The 23,458-nt window shown below is 44.4% G+C and overlaps 1 protein-coding gene across 5 annotated transcripts in view; it reads right to left on the bottom strand.

Moving 5' to 3' along the window:
- DGKI (diacylglycerol kinase, iota) overlaps positions 1 to 23,458 on the bottom strand; it is a 276,637-nt gene that overhangs the window by 87,972 nt on the left and 165,207 nt on the right. For 4 of the 5 annotated variants that reach the window (XM_012720852.1, XM_012720853.1, XM_012720851.1 and 1 more), the window contains exons 21-22: positions 23,187 to 23,249; positions 7,581 to 7,681 (exon numbers count right to left, since the gene is read on the bottom strand). In XM_012720852.1, the coding sequence (XP_012576306.1) occupies positions 7,581 to 7,681; positions 23,187 to 23,249 (164 nt within the window). The remainder of the gene's footprint in view (positions 1 to 7,580; positions 7,682 to 23,186; positions 23,250 to 23,458) is intronic. The other variant, XM_012720854.1, reaches the window with a different exon arrangement.

Consider the following 23,458-nt stretch of genomic DNA (forward strand, 5'->3'; position numbering starts at 1 on the left):
TGAGACAGGCAGTAAATGCCCTTGTCATATGTCTTTCCATTCATCAACACACAGCACAAGAGAAGTGGAAAAGCAGAAGTGAGAACTAGAAATCCAGGAAAAAGGATGTTAAAACTGTCTCTGAATAAAGATGAAAGGAATCAGATGGAGAATGCAACCCAATCATGACTAATATGCTTAAAATTGCATGAGTTTGCCCAATGTCCGATGGATTTCATTCCTGCATCATGAGTGATGATCCAAGGGAAAGTTGGGCAAAATGCCCAAAAGCTCCTCTTCTCTAGTAAATAAGAGAAACCACAGGTATAGGCCATCAAATATACCCATGAAATGTCAGCATCTTCCAATTTGATATGAAAGGTTAGCAACAATGATGTTAATGCTTACTTTTGATGATGAAATTTCCATTTCAGTGAAAACTCCTTATATCACATGCAACAAAACTCTAGTACCAATGATTCATAAAACTCTAGTACCGGGCCCTTCCTGGTGGCGCAGCGGGTTAAAGCACAGCACTAAGAAGCTTAAGCCACTTCCGCATGAGTTTGATCCCCGCCTGCCCTGGAGGTGACCCACATGGCGCGGCAGACCTCTCCTGGCCCACCCGCTGCTCCCCTCAGCAGTGTACTTCGTTGATCTGCCTGTCCTGCTCCCCACTCTGTCTCTGGTGAAACCTCTCACCTTCCGCATCTCTGGCCTGTACCCCAGTTCTGTACGAATAAATAAATAAATTAAAAAAAAAAACTCTAATACCAATGATGTATGAAATGTCTTAGATTTCAGTCCCAGTGTTACATGTGATAGGAACTTTCAACTAGAATGCTCTTCACTACAGGCTCTTACCCAGGGACGCTCATCAAAAAGTTAAAATTTGTAAAAACCTTAGACACAGGCAGAACCAATCTGTATTGGGAGGGAGATAAGTTCTTGAGTGTGAGGCTGAAATCCTGGCAGTGTGGCCTGGCCTGCCAAGTAAATGTTGAATTCCAGATGGAACATTAAGTGCCCAAAGGCAAAGAGGCCTAGCTGTATCCAAATCTCAGTAAATATCCAAACGATGGTAAGAAACACTGGCTCAAATCTCTCCCCCGATTTTACATCATATTGCCCACTGCACGGATGGGCAAGGTCGCCATCAGTCAGATGCTGGAGGCAAATTCAGGCGTGCCTCTCTGAACTTCTGACTCGATTCAATGGATACAGAGAATGAATGCTAGGAAAGATTTCCTCAGACCTGCTGAAGGGGCTTGTGTCTCTTTTTGAAAGCAAGAGGACTGAACAAATTACACCCAGTGGCCACACAGATATGAAACAGGGCAGTCAACCCAGCACACCGCCAGCACCCGATAACAAAGAAACTAATTTCACTCACTGGTGACTCCAGGAAACTGGCAGTGGATCGATGACTCTGGAAACCACCGATTTTTGTTAAAATGATGCTTTCCGCCAGTTAGAAACTATGAAAGTCCTGCCGCCTTCCCCCACATGACTAGCATGGAAAATTGTGGTTCTGAGTCAATCTTCAAAGAAGTCATTTTCAAGACTCGCTCATCACTTGTCCTTAGATCAGTTCACCTTAACACCTTCACCAATGAATAGATGAATATGCAGAATAAGTATTCGTGTTGTTAAGGATCAAACTCTGAAGTTACCTCTACTAACTACAGTGTTAGGTTAAAAATGTTAGCACGAAGTTTAGAGTAGCATGCATTGATGCTTTCTATTTTAATTACCTCAATTCCAAAAGGAGAGTACTTGGCTTGTCAAATTTGCCACAAAGAACTTTAAGAAGAGATCATCATGAACATTTTAGGTTTCCATTTGACTTAGTTCATTTTGACACATTTAAAGAAAATAATGAACTGACATTTTCACTCCCTAAATGTGGAGCCAAGGGAGGTCAGGACAAAATACACAGAGAGAAAGGACGCAGGAGAGCACAGGAGGCTCATTCCCAGTTACACAACTAAGTGTTCAATAAATAACTGCTAACTGAAGAAGCAAATGAAAGAACTCAAGGAGTCTGGGGTGCGGGTGGTTTCCTCCTGGCCTTGAAATAGGGCTATATGGTACGATGGACATGCAAGGTCAGTCAGTGCCCAGCAGAGGACAGATCAGTGACTGAGTTCTTCACCCACTTGCACAGCTGCAAGCTGCTCAGGGAACAATAATGGGGTTTGTTCCACAAACAGGGAAAGCAAAAGTTACTCAGGCCACAGCAGCTGCTACCTCGGCCTAGAGAGCATCCGCGCATTCAGACATCCCAAACAGAAGGCTGCTCATCCAAGATGGCGCCTTGCCACCTACGCGGGACTGGGGCGCTGCGATGACGCTGCAGCTCACAGCAACAGCCCGAAGGTCAGATACGGACACTGGTTCACGCGGCAACAGAGGCAGCAGCGCTAGGCGGGGCCAGCCCATGAGGTCAACAGCTCTGAGGAACGAGGCCCGAGGCCACAGGTGTTCTTTCCGGGCAGAGGCAGCAACAAGACCCGAAGCAGTTTCAGCAACCTGGTACCTGTAAATTATCGGCTTCTCTCTTCGGAGGTCAGCTACTAAGGCTTCTGCTTTCTTCTTTCTTTTATCTTCTTCCGGGGACTGGGGGAGTGTTGAATCTGGAGTCTGAGGGATGCTGTCCGGGGGCGCGGTGACTCCTATGCTGTCTGACATCCCTGCACAGCGTCTCCACCTTGCTGACACCTCTGGACAGGGCCAGCCACCCTGGCCAGCGCCTGTGGGTGGGGACATCTGCATGAGGCAGCCTTTGGAGAGAGGAGGCACACTTTTCCAGGGGTTCCCTCTGCCAGGTGCTGGGCTGTGTAGACAGGATGGTGCTACTGGGCCTGCAGAGTCCATCCTGCTCCATGATGGCACAGAGGCGCTCGTTCTGCAGCCGTGGGGGTGCTGGCTCTGGATGTAGCTCCCAGCTGAGCCCCAACGGAAAGGAAGCAGTGTCAGCCAAGGCTCACCCCTCACAGGAGACAGCCTGACTGTGGCCAGCCGTCCTTGGGAAATGGCCCAGTGGGAGTTTCTGTTGTAGCTGCAGCACGCTCAGCATACCCTCACCCCTCACCCTTCATAGTGGGTCCCTCCTGGAGAGTCCCCAGAAAGTCACCTCTATGTTAAATCCAAATGAGCATGGAAGAGGTAGGTGCTCTGGGCCAGCCTCTGGCCTCCAACCCCGGGCTGAGCCAGCAGGGAATCTGCAGGTCAGTGACTCCGCCATCAGGGCCAGCGCCGCTGGAAAGCATGCCAACAGGCCAGACTGTGCCAAGGGCTTTGTGTTACATCTAAGCTCAGAACTCTGTGAGGCTGCATCTATATTCTCATTTTACAGCGGAGAGATCTGGTCACCTGAGAAACAAGGGTACTCTGTAAAGGTTGCAGCTGAAATTCAAACAAAGATATTCCTGACTCTTCTACTCAGTCATTGAACAAAACAGAGAAGGGAATTCCACTAGGGTGAGTGGCTGAATTTCTAACAAGGGCACCATTCTTAGACCATCTAGTATCATTCTGGGGATCTAGTATCATTCACCAGGGAATAATATGTTAGTGACACTTGTGTATATATGTGATATACAATGTATATTAGTACACAAAATATGTGCCTATTGGACATATACTCTTTATATTGCTATATTATAAACGTCCAGGGAATCTCCATTACACTGAGAAAAGGCCCATACCAAGGCTGCTGAACACTGCGTTTGATTGTCAACTAATGATGCACCACCCCACCCCCCACCTTCAAAGGCTACATCTGTTTTTAAATTAGTTCCAAACAGGTTTTTACTCTTGTGTTTTAGGTCCTTGACTTATACGAACTATCATGGCATTTCCAAAAGTGCAGAGGAAGCTAATGGCAGAAGAAAAGCTAAGTCAATTTACATCAAATAGTCTTGGCCACTATATCAAGTTATTCCAGAATTTAAAATGTATGTACTATAATCAATTAAATGCTTTAGAGTTAAAAATACAATAGACTTTCAAAATCTGATTATCCTTCAACTAGATTGTATGACTGCATCCTTGATTAAGGACATGTTTCCAAATTTTATTCAAATTACAGCAGTTGAATTACTGCTTTTGTTATTACAAGTTATTTAACATTTTTTTAAAGATTTTTTTTATTATTTATTCATACAGAACTGGGGTACAGGCCAGAGATGCAGTGGGTGAGAGGATTCACCAGAGACAGAGCGGGGAGCAGAACAGGCAGATCGACGAAGTACACTGCTGAGGGGAGCAGCGGGCGGGTCAGGAGAGGTCTGCCACGCCATGTGGTCACCTCCGGGGCAGGCGGGGATCGAACTCATGCGGAAGTGGCTTAAGCTTCTTAGTGCTGTGCTTTGACTCGCTGCACCACCAGGAAGGGCCTATTTAACATTTTTAAAAAGTATTTTCTCTTTATGTTCTACCTACTGAGTAGAATATGCTTTTCACTCATGAACATTACAGCCATTATCTTGAGGGACAAAATGCATAAATGCAGGGAAGATAACTCTTTTTTTAGGTAAGTCTCCAATTTACCAGCAAGAGCAGAGGAAGAAATGGGCCTGATGAGAAGTATCTGAAATAGGATCATCATCTTATTCTATGGTAAAAAGAGCAAGGCAATTAAAAGGGCTGCCATCCCCTAATTACCAAGGATCTTACCTCAGCGGAAACCAGGACTTTGTTAGCCAACAAACATTCAAGCTTGCACTCTAATGTAAAGAATGACCCACACACGAGCAACATTCTGTTCAACAATGATGGCAGACGGCCACCTGCTGTCTGGATGAGTCACGTGTGTGTCAGAGGGGGAACTGGTTTTCTGAATCCAGTAGCGCAAGGATTTCTATACTTTAGATTTTTTGACAATAAACGAGCAACCCGAGAGGATTCCCTCTGATGTCTGGGGGAGCCTCTTATCTAGCTGTGTTAGACACATCTCATTTAATTAGTGCTTCTGAAGTAACACACATTCTGGCACATACATCCTGTAGAGACGTGAACTGGGATTGCGTTAACACTCAACCAGTGCTGAGTCAGTGTCTCTGCCGTCATTTGCAAGCTGGAGTCAGGCAAGAAAGGTGAAGGTTAAGGAATGGCTGCTAATGACAAAAGACAGACTCCCAGAAGTCACAGACTAGAAGCATCATCTAGTACAAAAATTAATTGATTTGCAAATTTTATGTCTAATTAATGTTGTTTTCTTCAAAAGCAAATCTTTAAAATGAGATAATTCCTTGATTTTCCCTCTTTGAGAATTTCTTTGTTCTTTTGGGTCAAAGATACAGCTGAGTTTAAGGGACTTACTATTAAGCCAACCCAACCCCAAAAACCCCCAGTTTAATATCAGAAGTTTCTTCACATACAAACTTTATTACCTAAGATGAATCAAGCACTTCCAGGAAATGACATCTTCTTGTAAAAACTAACATCACAATCACCTCCAGAAAAGGACAGATTAATACCAGAGAAAAGACAGAACAGATCACTGAAATCTAGAGAAACCTGAAATCTCATTTCAGCCAAAAGACCCAAATGCCTCCCCACACCTAGAGGACTTTCTTGACAGCTGATGATGACTTGCAAAACCTTATTGACCTGGGAGTCCTTCTCTTTTCTAAGTTTTTAAAAATTTTAAGTTTGAAGTAAGAAAGAATATAGGGCCATCCCTGATGGCACAACAGGCTGAAGCACTGCACTGCAAAGCTAGACACAACCTCTTCAGCGCTAGCTCAATCCCAGCCAGGGAGTGACCCACATGGCTAAGCAGATCTCTCCTGACCCGCCTGCTATTCCCCTCAGCGGTATATTTCAGTAGATCTGCCTGTTCTGCTCCCCTCTCTTGTTTCTGGTGAGTCTTCTCACCGCCCCTGCACCTCTGACCTACACCCTAGCTCTGTATGCATAAATAAATCTTTTTATTTAAAAAAAAAAAAAAGAATATAAAACACTACTTTGTATAATTTGTAGCCTCTAAAGTCACTTACTATCATAGCTACACCTACCTATGTTATTAACATTATGGTATGTCACTTACAATCACATATACATTTGAAAACACAATCTGTCTCGGCTTCCTTGTGGCCTAGGGGTTAAGTCTCAGCACTATCACCTCTACGGCCTGAGTTCAATCCCTGGCCAGGGAGCTGACCCACATGGCTCAGCAGACCTCTCCTGACCCACCTGCTGTTCCCCTCAGCAGTGTACTTGAGTAAATCTGCCTGTTCTGCTCCCCACTCTGTCTCAGGGGAATCCTCTCACCCCCTGCACTTCTGGCCTGTACCCCAGCTCTGCTACACATACACACACGAAGATATGATGTCATTTAGAAAGGAAAGAAAAGCACACAGATTCAAAGAGTTGTTCCTCTTTTGCTTCCTCCACTTTCCTACCAAAGGATTGAGAGTGGGGGACAGTGTAAGAAGGTTGGGAAGGAACTAAAAGGTACTGCTGTTTATGGAAAAGAACCACATGGGTGGAGGAAGCTGACACAGGAGAAAAACTGAGAGAGCAGAAAGCGCACAGAATGGACTGTGAGAGTCAGCGACGGGGCTTCCTGGGGGCCGACCCACGCTCTCTGTCCCAGCCAGACCCCAAAGTCTCTGCTCTTCATATGAGACTGTCCCCAGATTGCAAGATCCCCACCCACTCAGCCCACTCCAGACCACAAGCTCAAGCATCCAAAGGCAGAAGTCGTTACCTAGGATGCATGCTCCGCTCCATTCCTGCCAGTTTTGACTTCTCCCCTCTTCTCTAGCCCCAGGGGGCCCATGCCTGGAGGCCATGCTGGGTTTCAGTTAAGAATCTCAGGGTTCTGCACAGTACTTCTCCAGCTGGCATCCTCACCTGCCCTGGGGTGCTGCCCCACCTTCTCTTACTTCAGCGCACCGTCCTCTGGGCCCACCATGATGAAGGAGCCCAGAACCCTTATACCTAAGTTCCTATTGCCTACTTGGCCAGTTACCACATCACCATGACACAGACAGGGCTGTACATAGTGCTGGAATCGAAAATGTTCCCAATATGTAGTAAGGAAAGAACAAAGTCAAAAACTATATATGTACAGAAGCATACGGAAAATATGAGCATTGAAAACTCATTCCTGTATTGATTCCATTTACAGTTTCAGAAGCACTGGCAACTGGTCATCAATGCATCCCTTTATCTTAACACTAGCATGTCCTATGGAACTCTCTTGGACATGGTACAACTTCACAGTAGCTGTAAGTACTGGATGTGACTCCACAAATAATTTTGTCACATCTGCATGAAGAATGAAAAAAGTATTTCTTAATGCGGACTCCAGAAAGGGGTTTGTGTTGTCTCCAGCATTTTCTAGACCATATGATTTCCCTGAATCTGGTCTTTTCATTTTAGACAGACCTGAGCCTAACGTGATGAATAAACCAGGAGACCTTTTCTTTCTAGTTCCATCTTCTTCAGCCCAGTTATCATCACTGAGGGTTCTGTGTTTCCCTTCCCTTCTCCAGCCACTGTGTTGAGGCATCGGACTAATGTACCCATCAAACTAAGGGTGAACAGGAGGCAGAATACATGAAACCAAGCAGGTATTTCCAACTCACAGGCTTCCCGGAGTTTCTCCTTGTCATAGTGGAACCCTTCATAGTCTTGCAAGCTGATTTTGTTCACCCGGATTCTCAGGCGGTCTGGGACAGACTGGGGGCTGCAAAACAAGAGCAAAGGGCGAGACATAAGTGAGAGTTTAGGGCTGGGTGTTCTAAGGGCAGGAGGGACTAGAGGCAACAGCCTCTCTATGCTCCAAAAACTGCCATCAAACTAGAATCGTGGGGTATTTACCAACACAGAAATTATCCGGACAACACTTCTCCGGAAATCTCAAGTTTCTGAAATCCGGGCAAGGATAATGAAATAAACAGGAAGGTCACTCATATTTGCCACTAATTTATTAGAGATTCTAATAGGATTGTGTGTCGCACTCGACAGTGAGTTAGTTCAGTGAAGCTAATCTAAAGTTATGAGAAGCAAAATAAAGCTGTAAAGGAGTACTCTCGGTAAATGTACCTGTAAAACTCTCAGAAGAGCAGAGAAACTAACAGATCGAGAAAACAGAGGGCTGAGACTGAAGTTTCTCTCTCCACTTCATCTGTGACCACTTCTCAGATGGAGTACATTACAGTGGGGAGCGTGGGATGAGCCTCTAAATACCCCAATTAATTAAAAAATTTAAATATGCCAGTGTTCTTTCTTTAGGAAAGAAATAAGGTATGCAATTTTTTTTTATTCATACAGAACTGGGGTACAGGCCAGAGATGCGTAGGGTGGGAGGAGCCACCAGAGACAGAGTGGAGAGCAGAACAGGCCAACTGTCGAAGTACACTGCTGAGGGGAGCAGCGGGTGGGTCAGGAGAGGTCTGCCGCGCCATGTGGATCTCCCCCGGGGCGGGCGGGGATCGAACTCATGCGGAAGTGGCTTAAGCTTGTTAGTGCTGTGCTTTAACCCGCTGCGCCACCAGGGAGGGCCTAGTATGCAATTTCTTTTAAAGGAATTCTATACAAGTGGTTAAGGACAAATACTAAACAACTGGAAGGTAGTTCTGTTTACCCTCAAAAAGTCTTTATCTGGATTCCTTGGATGGTCTATAATATTTTCAAAATGGCTTAATCATGGGTATTATTAGTACAATTTTCAACATCACAGCTAGCATTAAAAATATTTCTTCAATATATTAATATAAAAACTCATCCCCAGGGGCTCTCCCTGCTGGTGCAACAGGTTAAAGTGCAGCATTGTGAAGCTAGCCTCAGCCACTTCACGAGTTCGATCCCCAGCCCCGGAGGTGACCTACAGGCCAAAGCAGACCTCTCCTGACCCACCCAATGCTCCCCTCAGCAGTGTACTTTGTTGATCTGTTCTGCTCCCCACTCTGTCTCTGGTGAATCCTCTCACCGCTCCTGCACCTCTGGCCTGTACCCCAGTTCTATATACATAAAAAACAAACAAACAAACAAAACCCCACATCCCCACTTGTCCTTGAATGTCACTGTATACTTAAATTTCAGTGGTTCAGAGAACTTTCTCAAAGGGTTGCTTCTTCTTTCTTACATTTTGAGACAAAAGTCATCACTGACTAAAGTAGAAAGAATAACATTATTCCTCAATTTCAGTAAGGCGGGGAACTGGAAGACGGGGAAAAAGAGAAAAAGAGAGAAGGAAGGAAGGAAGGAAAGAAGGTGGGAAAGGAGGGGAGAAAGGGAGGGAGGAAAGAATTCATTGTAATAACGGAACACAAATAATCTTTAATCTCATTACTTGACCTAAAACTTCACTGAGGGCAAAATACAGTAGCATTCAGCATATAGACTCCACTCTCCGCACCCCTCAAATAACAACTGCAGACATTCACGTGCACACCATGTCCCCTCAATACTCTCCTCACACACAGACTTACATATAAACACACACATTCTAGAGTGAGATGGAAGACTGGTAAAAACGTTGCATTTCACTGCATTGGCCACTAAGCCAATGGGTGAAACCACAGGGTGGGTGTTTCTGAGGGGAAGGTCAGAAGACACCTCTGATTAACAATTCATTGCCCCCAAGAGGGGAATCACCTGTGTGGTAGGCATTGTGCTGGATGGATAAATAAAACTGATGTGGGGATGAAGCTGTGGTGGGAGACAGGCGTGACAGCATTGTTTGCAAATGAGCAGAACAAACCTTAAACACCTCACCTTCTGTCACTTACAGGTCAGGAAACTGATTTCAGAACAGTCACGTGACTTTTAGGTCACCGGGCTACTAAGAGCAGCGTCAGGGGCTGAGAGCTGAGTCATGGACACTGTGGGTTTCACAGCCTTCTAGTAAGAAGCCGAGAATCCCATGGATTTGTCGGGAGAGTTCATGTGGTGCTCGGACCAGCAATAGGTCAACAAGGGGCTGGCCAGGGGCCTGGTACATTCATCCAAGACAGCACGGGGCTAAGGTCTCAAGTGAGTGTGCAGACAGGTCTGCATTTATTCAGAGACCAGCCTGGGGACAAGTGCTAAGTGAAGAAAAAGTCATGGAAAATGAGATATGGCATAATCTTCTCCGGGTAAATTGGAGAGTTCAGGCGCTTGCGTGCGCATTGAGAAGTAAACGCAGAAAATGCTCCACTCGTTGTTCCAAGCTGTTATCTGCATGTGGTGGGATTTGGGGATTATTTTACATGGACTGTAATCATTTTTAGAAAAATAATTATTTTGAAAGCATGTCAATATGCAAGTACATGATAACTCAGGACAAGAGCAAAAGCAGGATTCTAACAAAAAGTGCTGAGGTGTTGGATGTGAGAAACAGGAAAGAGTGCAAGTCATTAAGAGAGCACCGAATACCTCCACGGCAGATGAGGGGCCTGGCCTTTCCCAAGTTCACCCCACTGAACCTGCAGAGACTATAATTAGCAAGTATTTTCCCACCAGCAACATTTTTTGAGATAACTGGTGAAGGACAGTGACTCTAGCGCCCCCCGGTGGCTGCGGGTTCCAGACCTGGCTACAGCAGCTGCTACAGGATTCTGCAGCCTAGTCTTAGCCATCGTCCTCCAGGAGCTTCCCATGACTACCCAGTGAGTACCTCCTAACTCGAATTCCAAGCCCCTGCGCCCTGTCTGAATTCCGCCCCCTCCCAAGCACACACGGTCACCTCCTGAGCCTCAGGTTCCACTGATCCTCCTGCTTTACAGTGGCAAAGACAACAGGAATTGTCATCCGCATAGAAAGAACTTCGCAGGAGCCAAATGAATTCACATACTACCTCGCTCCATCTCCAGCAAGATCATGAAGCAAGAGATAGCAGAAAGGAACCCCTCGCCCTGTCCTCCTTCCTACATTCTCCCACTCTTGGTCTCAACTCCTATCTTTCCCCAAGAACCGAAACTCCCCATCAGCAGCAGCTTGCCTCACTGAGGGTCTACTATCCCAAGCGGCCTGTTCAGCCACCATTTTTTTTAAAGATTTATTTATTTATGCATACAGAACTGAGGTAAAGGCCAGAGGTGCAGGGGTGGTGAGAGGCTTCACCAGAGACAGAGTGGGGAGCAGAACAGGCCGGCTGACGAAGTACACAGCTGAGGGGAGCAGCGGGCGGGTCAGGAGAGGTCTGCTGGGCCATGTGGTCACCTCCAGGATGGGGATCGAACTCATGCTGAAGTGGCTTTAGCTTCTCGGTGCTGTGCTTTAACCCACTGCCACCAGGGAGGGCCCTCGGCCACCATTTTTGTTACCTATGGTTCTGCATTCTTATACAAGGTCAGAATAGAAGCCCAACAGTGCAAGGAGCCTTTCAAATCACTCAAGTTACAGAAAGCTTGATCACCCCAGGAAGGGTGTGCATCATTGGGGGAGGGGAGGTGTAGGGGAGGAACACATGTTGACTGATGCATAGACCTACTCCCGACTTACACTCCCTTATATACATCAGGAGGTATGACCAGGAACGCCCACAGGGCTGAGGACGGATGGATGACAAGGGACCCCAGAAGCTCATCAGTGGACACCTTGTTGATAAGACTGGAATCCTGGCTGAGGAAATGGGGCTGGGTCGCAGTTACCACCCTGAGTCATCAAGCACATGGAAAGCACCTGGAGGCAGCCTCACTGCCCGATACCACAGCTGACAGAACACGTCATCTAGCTTCCCCCTCCCTTCTCTGGCTGTCCTTTCCCTCACAACTGATGCTGTGTGATTATTCCATCAAAAACGGCCCAGATCTTTCTCATTGGCAGCGTCCTGTGCCCAACAGCTGCTCCATGACCCCCGTTTATTAGTGCGGGTGACCACAACACTTAAGCCCCCCCTTTTCTGATGGGAGTCCCTGATACTCAACCAGTTCTCAAACATTGCTTCACATCAGGTCAATCAACAAACTTCAGGGCATTCAATCACAGGCGCCATGATGGAAATCCCTCAGAGTCCTTTTGGACCCTGGAGTAAACATCTCAGAGGAGATGGCTCAAGAGGAGGGAAAGCGCTCAGGTTGCAAAGCAGGTTGGCTGGGCCGGAGAAGTGTTCTCCCAATTGCTGGTGAACGAGGAAATTCTGGCTTCGGTCTCTTTGCAGGTAAAGTAGGGGTAGTAACACTGTTCTCATGGGGATGTGATGAGAAGTAAGTGTGTCAGTGCAGGTGACATGCTTAGAAAAATGCCCAGCCACTGTAAGAGCTCAGCAGACACTGACTTTTATCAGGACAATTGTTATTCAGAGTACTGCTCTGCTAAGTAAAGTTTGCCTAACAAACAACAGCATCTGTGGCTGCCAGGAACCTGGGATGATCAGAGCGGGAACAGGACCCTCCCCAGACACATCTGAGGAGCTCAGCTCCTTTTCAGGGAACTTGTCTAGCTGGCTGGTATCATGAGTCCCTGGCTCTACTCCCAGCTGGAATTTTCCAGGCCAACTGAGAACATGAAAACAGACGAGAATGTGGGGGAGAAAAAGGAAGGCAAGACTAAATGAAAGCCAAGTAATTCAATTGTGCCCCTGTATGTCAAAACATATTAGTGTTCCATTAATGGCCTGCTGGGGGTGGAGATTGACAAAGTTATTCCTTGCAGTCTGGGGAACAGCTTTGTCATTAGTTTTCTAAAATTAAATTTTGCCAAGAAAGTTAGTGGAGCTTAGAAGAGGCGAACAAGCTGTGTAAACACGAATACGCTGCGTGTCAACATCTCCCGCAAGTGTCTCCACCACTGTCAGAAGCTGCAGGCCGGAGGTTCTAACCTGGCTGCCATCGAGGCTCTCGAGGTGCTGGGGGTCCTGCAACCATGAGGGCCCATGAAATCAGGCAGTGACTTCCTCTCTCATCTTCTCTGTATATCGGACTAGAGCTCCTCATGTAGAGTGGAAGGTCGTGGCACTGAACTTAATCCCAAGTGCCCAATGCCGACATCCCCAAGAATGATGACAGCACACCTCTCACCAAATGCACTGCCTGGGGGCCCCCCAACTCCCCACGCTGCCCGCCTCCCTCAGCCACATTAGGCACTGCGGTGCCTGATGATGCTGGGTGGGGCGGGCCACAGAGACCGTCCCTCACACTCACTGATCCTCCACTGAGCCCAATTCTCACCTCTGCTCTCTAAGGCTCCTGCCAATAATGTTTTCTTGGTGTTTGTTGTTGATGTCTTCTATTGGCTTTTCGTAGACCTTTAATTCATTAGGGTCAATTTTCTCCCTGTGCCTTCAAGCTCCTCGTTCTCCAATCCATTTCTCCATTTCTCTATGTCTCTGTGTCTCTGCACTGTGTCTCTCAGACTAACTCCTCCATATCTAGCTTGTGGCATGGACACCCTTCTGTATAAGGGGGGGAGGGGAGAGTTGGGTGCTTTTGCTCCCCACAGTCATTTACAGATTATTCCAGATTCCATTACTAACACCTCAGAATTCCTTCTCCTCGCTGGAAAAGTTAATCCCTGGAGTAACACGAAGTTTACTGTCTTAATAAGAAGACAGTCTAGCACCGAGTATAAAGTGGGAAGCAGAGTCAGAAAAACCTTCCTTCCGATCTGAGAACTGTGAATTCGCCTGTGTTTGATGTAGCTCTGAAGTTAACATTTCTAAACCATTTTCTGATCTAAAAACAGGACTGTAACGAGGAATGCAGAGAGCAACAGATGAAAAGATGCACATCAGGGAGTGAACACAGTCAACAGTAAACTCTACCGTATTGGATGGTTACTATTAATAGAGCCCTGGGGCTTCTCCCATCCCTGTCTTTGCTTATTCCATGGGTGTGAGATCATCATCTCACAAACGAGTCCAGACTCACAGCTCTAAGCAGCATGGTATGGTAGACAGGACACCTTAGCGGATGAGAGTCTGTTCACAGGAGTAGAGCAACACATCCAGAGCTATGCAGCCATCTACCGCCTGCAGGGGAAGAAGGCAAGCGGAGACTGGGAGTGTTGGCAAGGGAGTCCGCGCACAATGCTTCAGATCATAAATCCTAATTCGTGTCACAGACTGACCTGCAGGGTTGTAAGAATATTCTACATATGTGCCTTATAAATGTCCTATACTCATGAATTTTTCTTAAATGATTTGTATAAGGCCTGCTTTTTAAAATGCTCGTTCTGGGCCCTCCCTGGTGGCGCAGTGGGTTGAAGCGCAGCACTAAGAAGCTAAAGCCACTTCCGCATGAGTTCGATTCCCGCCTGCCCCGGAGGTGACCACATGGCGCGGCAGACCTCTCCTGACCTACCCGCTGCTCCCCTCAGCTGTGTACTTCGTCAGTCAGCCTGTTCTGCTCCCCACTCTGTCTCTGGTGAAGCCTCTCACCGCCCTTGCACCTCTGGCCTGTACCCCAGTTCTGTATGCACAAATAAATAAATCTTTTAAAAAATGCTCATTCTACAGATGCTTTGAGTTTTATGATAAACTGCAGTTGAAGCAATCATTTGTTACTCATATAATTTTCTTTTACAAGTCAAAATATATCTCAACTTTGTCTACCTTTCTCCCTTCAAGCATGATTTAATAATAATCACAACAACAATGAATGAATTGCTTTATATCTCCCAAACAATGGAAATATAAGTCTGTGTGATTGTAACCTAGATATCAAACACATATTTCTAACTAATTTTTAATGGAATCCCTTTCAACTGGTCCAGATTTTATAAATCAACTTTGATTAAAATATTCATTTCTAGTGTGAACTCCTGACTTGTAAGACTATTTTCTTCCTCTTCTCTGCTGTTTCTGCACCTAAAATAAGCCACGCCAGTGTTGTTTACAAGAAGTGCTTTTGAACAAACATATGGAAATACAAAAAAAGGCAGATTCCCCTAGCATCACACCTAGCTCTGGGGCTAAAATAACGTCTGAACGTCTCTGAGCTGCTCACTAGAGGTTTTTCTCTGTGAGCCCCGAGCAGAGGCTGAGTCGGCTGTATCTTCCTTTCCTTTCTCTATCAAGCTCCAGTCTGGACGGAGGCAAATCCATGCTGGATCATGCTCTGGCTTCCTTGCATCGGATCTCAGTGGGAGTCGCACAAATGAAAAACACCCCAAAAGGAGATGTCGGGGCCAGGAAGGCACATAAGCCAGTGTGGGGCGGGCTGTTCTTCAACTGCAGGACAGCAAACCAGAAACACCTACCACAGCGTTCAAGCTGGGCCTTATTTAAATACAATTACCCTGAATGGTTTCTTTTGCAAGTTGCTGGGAATTGCTGCAATTTACCCTGAGACATTATCAAGCTGCCACTGACCACAACCTCCCGGAGCGCATGTAACGGGGAGCCAAACTGAATCAAGGTTCTGAACGAGACGTATCTTCTGGCACCTGCCAAATTCTGACAGAGCTCCAATAATTCAGTTGTCTTCTGCTTAGAGTAGAGCATAATGCCCCTGGAATCTAAGACCGTGAAGGGGTTTTTGAGTTTGGATCCAAGGATAAATGAAAACCACCTCAGTGGAAGCAATCATGAGCTCCTATTGCCTGACGTGTTTTTCTAGAGAAAGTACTTTTAAAGGAGAATCCTTTTATGATAGAAGTTGAATAAGTTCTTGCCCTCAAAACACCCCTGTGCGAGGTGACAGATTCGATATGTCCTCATGGACTAATTACTGAAGGCAACTTCCTTGTAGATCTCCAAAAGCACATGGAATTAAAGCATGATAGAACTAGGGGAGACTTGGATGGCATCGAACTCAGTATCTGCCAGTCCAGCAGAATCTCTATTCCTCTCTGATCACAGTCACTGGATGGTTTTATCTCTGCCAGATCTTTGCCCAGAGATCAAATTCATGAGGGACATGCCACTGACCACAGACATACCACTGGACTCTAAATTCTTCTTAGAGTCCAAATCTCTCTCTCTCTCTTCTGTTTCTCGGTTTTTCTTTTCCTACTTGGATCAAAATAGGGTTCTAAGTCACTGAGATCATCAGCCACAGGCATTCCTGGCAAAACAATATGAACTTTAAGCAAGACACATACCAAAACATAAATGCTGCCTTATATATGATTCAAATAGGCTATGAGTGCAGCGTCGATTCTCTGGTTTGTCCCTGGTTAGCATGAATGAAGAAGTTCTACTGGTGACTCGATACCATCTACACATTTAAATCTCACGAGATTAACTTCCCCTGCCTGGTACTTGACGTGGCGATGAGGCATGGCAACCTTTCAGAAAAAGACCTTTCAGAATAGTTTCAGATCCAAAGTTCCCACTTCTATTCTTTTACACTGGAAGAGTAGGAGATTTGAACAAATACCACGATGAAAGGCAAAGGATCAAATGCCACAGGAACTGAAGGGAGCTGGAAATTAAAGGTCAAGGGATCATGCAGAATTTGCTACCAAATTCTGCAGTTTCAAATGGCTGGGATAAAGAACAGGCATGAACAGAATGGGAACAAGGAGAGACCGGAGCCCTCTCAACCCACCAAGGCAGAATCATTTCTGTTTTGTGCAGTGAGTAGATGACAAAGAGGTTTCCTGGTTATTAAAAGTGAGTAAAGATTCTATGGTGAAACACCGACATGGGTTACTATAATACAGCAGCCTGCAAAAACGCACAGGCTTCTGTCACTGCGCAGAGATTCACGACCACTGTTTCCCCAGGGGCAAGGAAGCTTGAGAGTGAACCAAAGAGACAGAATAGGACATTACTGTGGAGCCAGCTGAAAGACTCGGTTCTCTTGTGCTCAGACAGGTATTTTTTACTTTAAGTTTCAATTTCTATATATTCAACAAAGAAAGATTTTACACTTACTTCATATTTAAAATGCTAAAAACAACAACAAAAAAAACATCTTGTGTTTGCAACCATAAAGCGTTGTTATGGTGCCCTATTCTTATGTGCAACTGAAACAGAAATTGGTCTTGCCGGAGAGAAGGGTGAAACTGGATTGGCAGAGTTCACAATTTTTCATGGAAGGAAACACTGGTCTTTCACCCAGATCACGAAAAAAACTAAAATCAGTTTAAAATTGCAGGAGTGTTTGCTTATATTGGAGTAACTGTCAGCATTGTGATGACTCATAGAACATTAAAAAGACATTTTTACCAAAAAAAAAAAAATTTAGTGAATATATAATTTTTTTTTAAAGATTTATTTATTTATTCGTACAGAACGGGGGTACAGGCCAGAGATGCGAAGGGTGAGAGGATTCACCAGAGACAGAGCGAGAGGCAGAATAGGCAGATCGACGAAATACACTGCTGAGGGGAGCAGCGGGCAGGCCAGGAGAGGTCTGCCTCGCCATGTGGTCACCTCACGGGCAGGCGGGGATCGAACTCATGCGGAAGTGGCCTTAGCCTCTCAGTGCAGTGCTTTAACCCACTGCGCCACCGGGGAGGGCCAGTGAGTATATAATTTTTAAAAATTTAATACTTACTTCACCTCTAAACCAACTGAAAAATAGATCAAGAACATGGAGCTTTTCATAACTAAAAAACAGTGAGAGGAACAGCCAGTGTGGCAGCGGTGACCACGGAGTCAGGCAACATGCTGCCTGAGGCTGGGAAGTACCAGTGCCCTTCGGTGCAGGTGCAACTCACTTTCAACAGTGAGTTTGTGGTGAGAAGCCACAGTGACGTCAGCAGCCTCAAAGATGGGGAACAGAAGAGAGGACTCATGTGCTTTATAGCAAGAAGTAAAAGTAACTATCGGCCTGAATAAATGATGTTACATAAGAAACATTTCTCAGCTGTTTTAGTTTTCTATATAAAACATTTTATTTAAAGGACAAACACTTTCCTAAGGCCTGGGTATCCAAGAGACTTCACAAGACCGACTTTTTCTTACTCGGTGATTACCATTTGCTTATGTTAATTGCTTTCTTTTTTATGGGGGTATAATTTACATAACATTAGTTCCAGGTGTATATAAAACAGAATGATTCTCTATTTGTATATATTGCAAAATGATCGCCAAAATAAGTCTAATTAACATCCCTCACCCTGACTACATTTGTGTGTGTGTGATAAGAAATTTTCAGATTTGTCGCCTTAGACACTTTCTTGTAAGTCATGCAGTGTTATTAATGGCAGCCACCGTGCTGGCCACGAAATGCCTCACATTATATAACTGGAAGTTTGTACCAACTGTATTTGTTTGGGTTCATTATTTTCCCACCAGGCTCACGATGGCCTGCCAAGGTCTGGAATACTCCATGGTGCTGCCTACATTGGGTCTGGAGAGAGGTAAGGCAGTGTGGTTCCACCCACCAAGCCACACCTGGTGGGGAGGTCAGCCCCCCACTTATAACAGATGTGCCCTCTCTATCTCATGTCTTTCTCAGAAATCCAAGAGGAACAAACTGGAACACCCTTTCAGTCCTTTTAATCAGAATCCTATTATCACTAGTCACGAAAAACAACTTTTATAAAATTTTATAGTAAAACTTGAGGATAAAATTCCCAAGATACAATTTTAAGAGTAAACGAGTAAGAAACTTGAATGATAAAGGCAGAAGTCTAGAATTTTCATAAACCAAGAGCCTTTCTTCAAGGAAACATGTGATCGTGTTTACTTTGCCTGGCAATAAAATCTCAACAAACAAAAAGACTTACTTATGTCCCAACTGGAGGACATAAATCACTGCTCCTCAGAGTAGTTTAGAGGATTAATTTTTTCAAAAATAATTGCAGTTTTCTGTAATATAAAATGAAAAGCTTGAGTCTCTTTGTTCCATTTGTAATTCTTCCAAATGCTGCTTTCACCTTAGTGAAATATCTTAGTCCCAACTTGGGAGCTTGCTAACTTCATTTTTAGAATTTCATTTTCTGACACAAAATGTGATTAATCCTAGGGATTAATTAAACTTTGCATAAACAAGTATTTTCTTATTATGCCTTTAAAAATGTGCTCTTTGCATTTCATTTAAGTGTTTCAGTGTATGATGACAGACCAGGAAAATTCAATTGCCTTTGGTATAATTAAATCGAACCTCCCTGCAAATGAAACCCATATTGCAGTTCATTACTACCTCCAAAAAGCAATCCAAATTAAACACCCTCTTGGAATGCTTGAGACGAACATCTAGATTTCTTGTTATTGATGAATTCTTCTTACTCCATGGCAGATGTAGTATCAGATAGCATTGCAGTGCTGGAGTAAAATCAGAAATATTTCTTTTTTTCCTCTTTGAATTCAGTAACTCGATTAACACGGCAGCTGTAATGGCTTCTCTGAAGATAGGAATAACTACTTTCTAAAAGTATTTGGTCTCCCCTGGATCGATAGTCCATTTGTAAATCAAATTTTTATTCATGAAGACTAGCAGAATTACTTTTTCCTTTTTCCAGTTATAATCTGTATGTTTTTCTATAGTTGCTCTTATTATAGTAATGTGTTAGGAACTCAGATTGAAACAAAAATTTAAACTCTAACCAACTTATTTTTACAGAAAATAAATTTGGATCCAAAGAGGTCAACCGTAGTCCTATCTACATACTGAATACTGAAAATCTATTTGCAAATCATTGCAAGAACAATGTCCTTTAGCTCCACTTACAACTTGCTGGAAGGTTTGTGTGTTAGCCATCAACAACTTTGCTCATCCTAAGGCAAACCCTGTCTGAATCTCTCTTGGTTATTTCAGAGCATACAGAGACAAGCAGGTAAATGTCCACACAGTCCAGGCATTAATTTCTCCTTGAAAGAATCCAGGATGTGGAATTTAGAGAAAAATAAAACAACAACAAAGGAGAAGAGAAAGGTTTCTGAGCAAAACAAATCAAGACTTATTTGCTAATTAAAGGCCAGGATTCAATAGGCATATGAAAAAATGTTCAACATCCCTTCTAGTCAGGGAAATACAAATAAAAACCACAATGAAATACCACCTCACACAGTAATAATGGTACGTTAAAAAAAAGAACTAGCAACGACAAATGTTGGCAAGGATGTGGAGAGAAAGGAACTCTCCTAGACTGCTGGTGGGAATGGAAACTTGCCCAACCACTATAGAAATGACTATTTAAAAAAATGGAGGTTCCTCAAACTACTAAAATTGGAGCTACCATATTACCCAGAAACTCCACTCCTAGGAACCTACCCAAAGGACACAAAAACATTTGTTCCAAAGGCTATCTGCACTCTGTTTACTGCAGCACTATTTATAATAGGTAAGATATGGAAACAAAAATAGATGCCCAAAATCAAGATGTAGTACATATACACAATGAACTACTATGCAGCAATCAAAAATATAAGCTCACAGCATTCACACAGCTACATGGATAGTGTTAGAAGGGATTATGCTCAGTGAACTAAGTCAAGCAAAATGAAAAATACCAGATTATTTCACTTATAGCAGGAATATAGTGGAACCGAATAAGGGATCAGGGAAAAAATAATAACAATTAAAAAAATTAACAGGCAGCTATAAATCAGAGACATTCTGCAGGGGAGAAGAGTGGAGAAGGATCAAAATGAGAGGGAAGAGCGCAAAGGACTGGTGACGGTGCAGGAGTGAACTGGCGGTGGAAACTCTACAGGGACTACATCTGAGAGGAGAAAGCAAAGATTGTACAAAATAAACAATGATGTAAAATAAATAATATTATATTATATTTTTAAAAAAAGAGGCCAGCATGAAACAAACAAAATAAACAGAAGATTTTATAGCCCATTACCAAAATTCATGAAGATGTTAAAATAAAAGGCTTGATGTGACTAGTCAGAAAACTGAATCACAGGATTTTAAAAAGCCCTTCGAAGAGGCACTAGTTTGCAACCTTGGTCAGAGCCACGTGAATTTTAAACTTTCTGTGACCGATTATGTACATTCCCTTCAAGTCATGAAGATGGCAGATTTTAGTGCTGTCTTGGTAATTTCCCAAAAATAAAATTCTTAAATTCAATCCAGGACAGAATCATGTTTAAAAGACAAACAAACAAAAAAGACAGATTGAAAACATTTCTCTTTCTCCTAGTAAAACTTCCTTTCTTCCTGGAACAAAAACTTATCAAGAAACCTTCACTTATTGAAAGCAGTTTTAGAAAGCTTAATTAGTTTCAGCTTTTGGTCCATATGATGATTCAGATATTTTTCCTGGATCTGTATCTAACACTGCCTTCCCCAAGGTAACAAATCCACACAATCTGGCTTTGGGAAGTATCCTGTTTACCTTTACATGTGAAGCTGCTCAAGATGGCAAACTGCACTGAACATATGTTGGCTGAACTTGGAAATACACTGGTCTCTGAGGAGGGGTTCTGCTGAATTTATCTGGGGTTCTCCCTGTGTGACCGCAACATGGACGCGGCGGTACAGTATGGAAGCCCCTGCTTTCAAAGGTAGAAGAGGGTTTCTGGTTCTGGGCAAATACACTCCATTCTTTCTTCTTCAATGAATGCAGCAGAGAAACTTAGAGGACTTCAGAAAGCAGCTCAATGAGTACTCTGGAGAAGGAATGATAGCTGTGGACTGGGGAGACAACTGATTTTTTTAAGATGGGAAAGCAATTCAATGGGAAAGAGTCTCCAGCAAATGGTGCTAGAACCACTGAACATCGATAGGCAAAAATGGGGATCTCAACCTGCATCTCACATATGATACAAAAATTAACTCAAAACAAATCATAGACCTATGATGGGTCAAAAGGTACAAAAGCCTTTTATAAAGTAAATAAGGGGGTGTAATATCGAGCATTACAATTATAGTTAATAATGCTCTGTTGCATTTGTAAAGTTGTTATAAGAGTAGATATTAAAAGTTCTCATGCCAAGGAAAAACCCTGTAGGTGTGGTAATGGACATTACCTAGATTAACTGTGGAGATCATTTCACATTATATGTAAACATTCAATCATCACGTTGTACACCTCTAACCTCCAAAATAAAATTATGTGCTTATATCCCAGTTTTCAAAAAGAAAGTAGAAATGGCAGCTTACAAACTCTGTTTATATCAAATCTAGGAATTACATTATCCTCTGATTAAAAAAAAAACCCTATATGATACAAGACTTGGGGTGAAATACTCAACTTGGTTTTGTTAAGTTTGTCCTATGGGCTGAAGCCAGTAAATAACATGGATTGAAGTCCACCATTCATATTCGGACACAGGATAAAAAGAAATTCAGGCCCTCCCTGGTGGCGCAGCGGGTTAAAGCACTGCATTGAGAAGCTAAAGCCACTTCTGCATGAGTGCGATCCCGGCCTGCCCGGGAGGTGACCACATGGCGCGGCAGACCTCTCCTGACCCGCCCGCTACTCCCCTCAGCAGTGTACTTCGTCCATCTGCCTGTTCTGCTCCCCACTCTGTCTCTGGTGAAACCTCTCACCGCCCCTGAGCCTCTGGCCTGTACCCCAGTTCTGTATGTACAAAGAAATAAATCTTAAAAAAAAAAAAAAAGAAAGAAATTCAAAGACCCATCTTTGTGCAAAGCTGAAACTTCCCACCTTCACAGACATGAGAAGTATGGTGCAATGTCTGATCACCTACAGGTTGCACTGTTACCACGAGGACGCACTTCCCTAGCCAGAGAAAATCATCAGGAAACAGAAGAGACAGCGTGATGACTCCAGTTGCTTTCAGAAAGCAACAGTTACTTCAGCAACAGCAGAATAACCTTCATCTCCCAAAGAAAAGATCTATAAAAATAAAAGTTGTTCAGGGCAGAGAGTGGCTGATCTGAGAGTCAAAAACATCAGCTGAAGTTTAGCTTAAGATAAAGGAGTCCTGACATTCGAAAGAACCAAAGTGAGGTCACTGCAGTTCCGGGGCAGCGCTGACAACAGCAGGTGACAGGATGGGGGCCGAGAGCAGCGAAGTGCAGCTACCCCAGGACAGAAACACGCCTGTCTTGTAAAATGCAAACATGGACACTCAAACCTCACTCGGGCTGGGGGTCCACCCACAGATGGGGGAGCGGCACTTCCTCAGCGTCGGGCCGGGCCAAAAAACAAAGAACTGGCCCCAACGGAACAAAAGACTTTCCATAAAGCCAACGCTTAGGACGGAATTTTAGGTTATCTTCTACCACGGTAGCCTCCTAAGTATCTATTCAAAAACTTAAACCTGGGATTCTTCGAGAATGAATTTCTGAGACAAATAAAACACACAGAGCTGCCGGACTCCGTCTCCCGCGAGGAGGCTGAAGAAGGCAAGGAGGGGAGGCGGATCCGGCCCGAGCAGCGGACCTGAGCGGCACGAGGGACGAGGACGCGGGCCGGCGGACGTAGGAAGGAAGGAAGGCTGTACTCACATGGTGAAGGAGCCCGGGGGGGCGGACACTCTCCGCAGGTCAGTGGCTTGCACCTGATGGACGCTACAGGCAGCAGGGAATGAGCAGCGCAGACAGTCAGCACACAGCGTGGACAGACAGGGGCAAGCCGGGGGAGAGAGAGACACACACAAAATTGAGACAGAAATTAAATGAGCGGTCACCAGACAGTGAGTGAGAAGAAAAGGAAAATCGAGCCAGCCACGGAAGTAATCCAAGAAGCCGGTGGTGGAAATGAAGCCAGCAGGACAGGC

Source organism: Condylura cristata, unplaced genomic scaffold (assembly GCF_000260355.1).
Source record: "Condylura cristata isolate star-nosed mole 26May11 unplaced genomic scaffold, ConCri1.0 scaffold00005, whole genome shotgun sequence".
Lineage (NCBI taxonomy): Eukaryota > Metazoa > Chordata > Mammalia > Eulipotyphla > Talpidae > Condylura > Condylura cristata.